This window comes from Alexandromys fortis, unplaced genomic scaffold, assembly GCF_014885135.2.
Source record: "Alexandromys fortis isolate MF-2015 unplaced genomic scaffold, M_Fortis_MF-2015_v1.1 scaffold_1882, whole genome shotgun sequence".
NCBI lineage: Eukaryota > Metazoa > Chordata > Mammalia > Rodentia > Cricetidae > Alexandromys > Alexandromys fortis.
Window position 1 is genome coordinate 4,688 of NW_026069750.1, and position 2,180 is coordinate 6,867.

The 2,180-nt window shown below is 47.0% G+C and overlaps 1 protein-coding gene across 1 annotated transcript; it reads right to left on the reverse strand.

Annotated features, from left to right (window-relative positions):
- Nucleotides 1-578: 578 nt before the first annotated feature.
- LOC126496216 (synergin gamma-like) lies at nt 579-2,030 on the reverse strand. Its single transcript, XM_050133764.1, has 2 exons — nt 1,747-2,030; nt 579-716 (listed from the first exon to the last, which is right to left on the reverse strand). The coding sequence occupies exons 1-2, from the start codon at nt 2,005-2,007 to the stop codon at nt 594-596; spliced, it is 384 nt and encodes a 127-aa protein (XP_049989721.1). The 5' UTR covers nt 2,008-2,030; the 3' UTR covers nt 579-593.
- Nucleotides 2,031-2,180: the final 150 nt, after the last annotated feature.

Sequence of the window (2,180 nt, forward strand, 5' to 3'; positions counted from 1 at the left end):
AAATATTTATTTATTTATTATGTATACAATATTTATTTATTATGTATACAATATTCTGTCTGTATGCCTGAAGGCCAGAAGAGGGCGCCAGACCTCTTTACAGATGGTTGTGAGCCACCATGTGGTTGCTGGGAATTGAACTCAGGACCTTTGGAAGAGCAGGAAATGCTCTTAACCGCTGAGCCATCTCTCCAGCCCCGGTTCATATTGTTTTCATGCAGGCCAGAGGTGATCCTATCACTTTGCCATGTCTTAAACACAGCGACAGGCCAGGACAGCTGGCCAATGAGCAGTGTCTACACTGCAAACTGGAAGTGCACGGTTTCCTTTTCTTTTTAAAATTTATTTACTTTTATGTTATATACATTGGTGTTTTGCCTGCATGTATGTCTGTATAAGGGTGCTGGATCCTCTGGAACTGGAGTCACAGACAGTTGTGAGCTGCCATGTAGATGCTGGGAATTGAACCCGGGTCCTCCGGAAGAGCAGCCACTACTCTCAAATACTGAGCCAGCTCACTGAGAGCCCTGCCTGATTTCCATGCTGTGTGTGGAGAAGGAAGTAAGGCATCCCTCGTGTTTTCCTGCATTCATTCAGAAGAACCAAGGAGGAGACAAAACAGTGCAAGAGAACACGCGGGTGCAGAGAAGTGACATACTCACATCCAGGGCGCTCCCCAGGCATCTCTGCCACTCATACGCGTATCTCTCGTTTTCCTGTGGGTTTTATAAAAGGAACTGAGTTCAACAAGGCAGGCTTGAGGGTGCTCTGTTTATGACTTCACTCAATACAAGGCTTGGAAGATTCCTTTCTACTGAAAGCATGCTTGCAAAAGACAGTTATCCTTCAAAATCCACTGAGACAAGAAATATGAAATTGAAGGACCTATTTTACTGCTACCTCTCTGTGTAAACACCACCTCATTTGCTCCCGTCAGTAACAGTGTAAGCTTCTACCGGTCACCATGGAGGTCTCTAGTATATGAGCTTGTGCCATCCTACAGCTTTAGCTAGGCGCAGGGGCGTACCCCTGAAATCCTAGAACTTGGGGGGCAAAAGCAGGATCACTGAGTTTAAGGCTAGCCTGGTCAACATAGAGAGTTCTAGGCCAACCAGGACTACATGAGAGTGTCCCAAAACAGCAATAAAATTGGGTGGTGGTGGCGCAGGCATTTAATCCCAGCACTCGGGAGGCAGAGGCAGGCAGATCTCTGTGAGTTCCAGGCCAGCCTGCTCTATAGAGTAAGTTCTAGGACAGGTTCCAAAGCCACACAAAATCAAAATCAAAACAACAACAACAACCCCCCCCACGCCCCCAAACTAAAGACAACAATAAAAACCCCACAGAATAGAACCTCAGTTTTCCATTCTCCAGTTCATTACTCTGTGTGTGTGTGTGGTGTGTGTGTACACTCGTATGTATCACAAGGAACAGGGATGGAATTAAGATACCATACACAGAAATAGAAAATCCAAAACATTTTTTCCTTTTCTTTATATTGATGTTTAAAAATTCAGTAGGATGATAAAGTATAAGTTTTGGAAAAGATTTTCTCAAACACTTCTGTCCTTACAAAGTCCCAGCAACAACTTCAACTTTAGCCAGGACTTCAGTGGCTGTCACACGCAGGGAGCATGCTCATTCTGGCGTCCAGAGTCTCCTCCTCACCCCTCCCCTCTCCCTTCCCTGGGACAATGGAAAAGCATTCTTTCCTGGAGTGCTCTTCCAGGAGGCTGCCCAGCTTACCTCCACCTCGCCAGTCAGGTCTTTGTACTTGTCTCGGATGACGGGCAGCGCCGTCTTCTCACTCAGAGTGTTGGACCGGTCTCTGAAAGGCTGCTCCAGGGCCGGTGAAGGAGAGGACCGGCTTATTTCTTTATCTCCGAGGCTTAAGCTCCTCTTGTGTGATCCTGGGTCGGGGAGAACAGTAGACACAAAGGTTCTGTTACTCAGCCTGGCTGGAGCAGGGGTCTGTTTGCTGATGTGACCATCATTACAGGTGGCCATGTCGGGAAGCGTTCTGAAACACAGTCTCCTCACTCTGTCTGGGAGGTTTCCTTCCTCTGGTTCCTCCATTCTTCTCTGATCTATCACCACACTACATAATCCTAAGGTCTGAATCACTGGCATCTAGATGCAAAGGGACTTTCTAAATACGGGTGTCTAGGAGCCACGAGACC

Bases quoted from the DNA above. Each gene is read 5' to 3' on its own strand.
- LOC126496216 (XM_050133764.1), bottom strand. From the start codon at position 2,007: ATGGCCACCTGTAATGATGGTCACATCAGCAAACAGACCCCTGCTCCA. The intron at 717-1,746 runs GTAAGCTGGGCA...TAAAACCCACAG, and splicing joins ACCTGACTGGCGAGGTGGAG to GAAAACGAGAGATACGCGTA.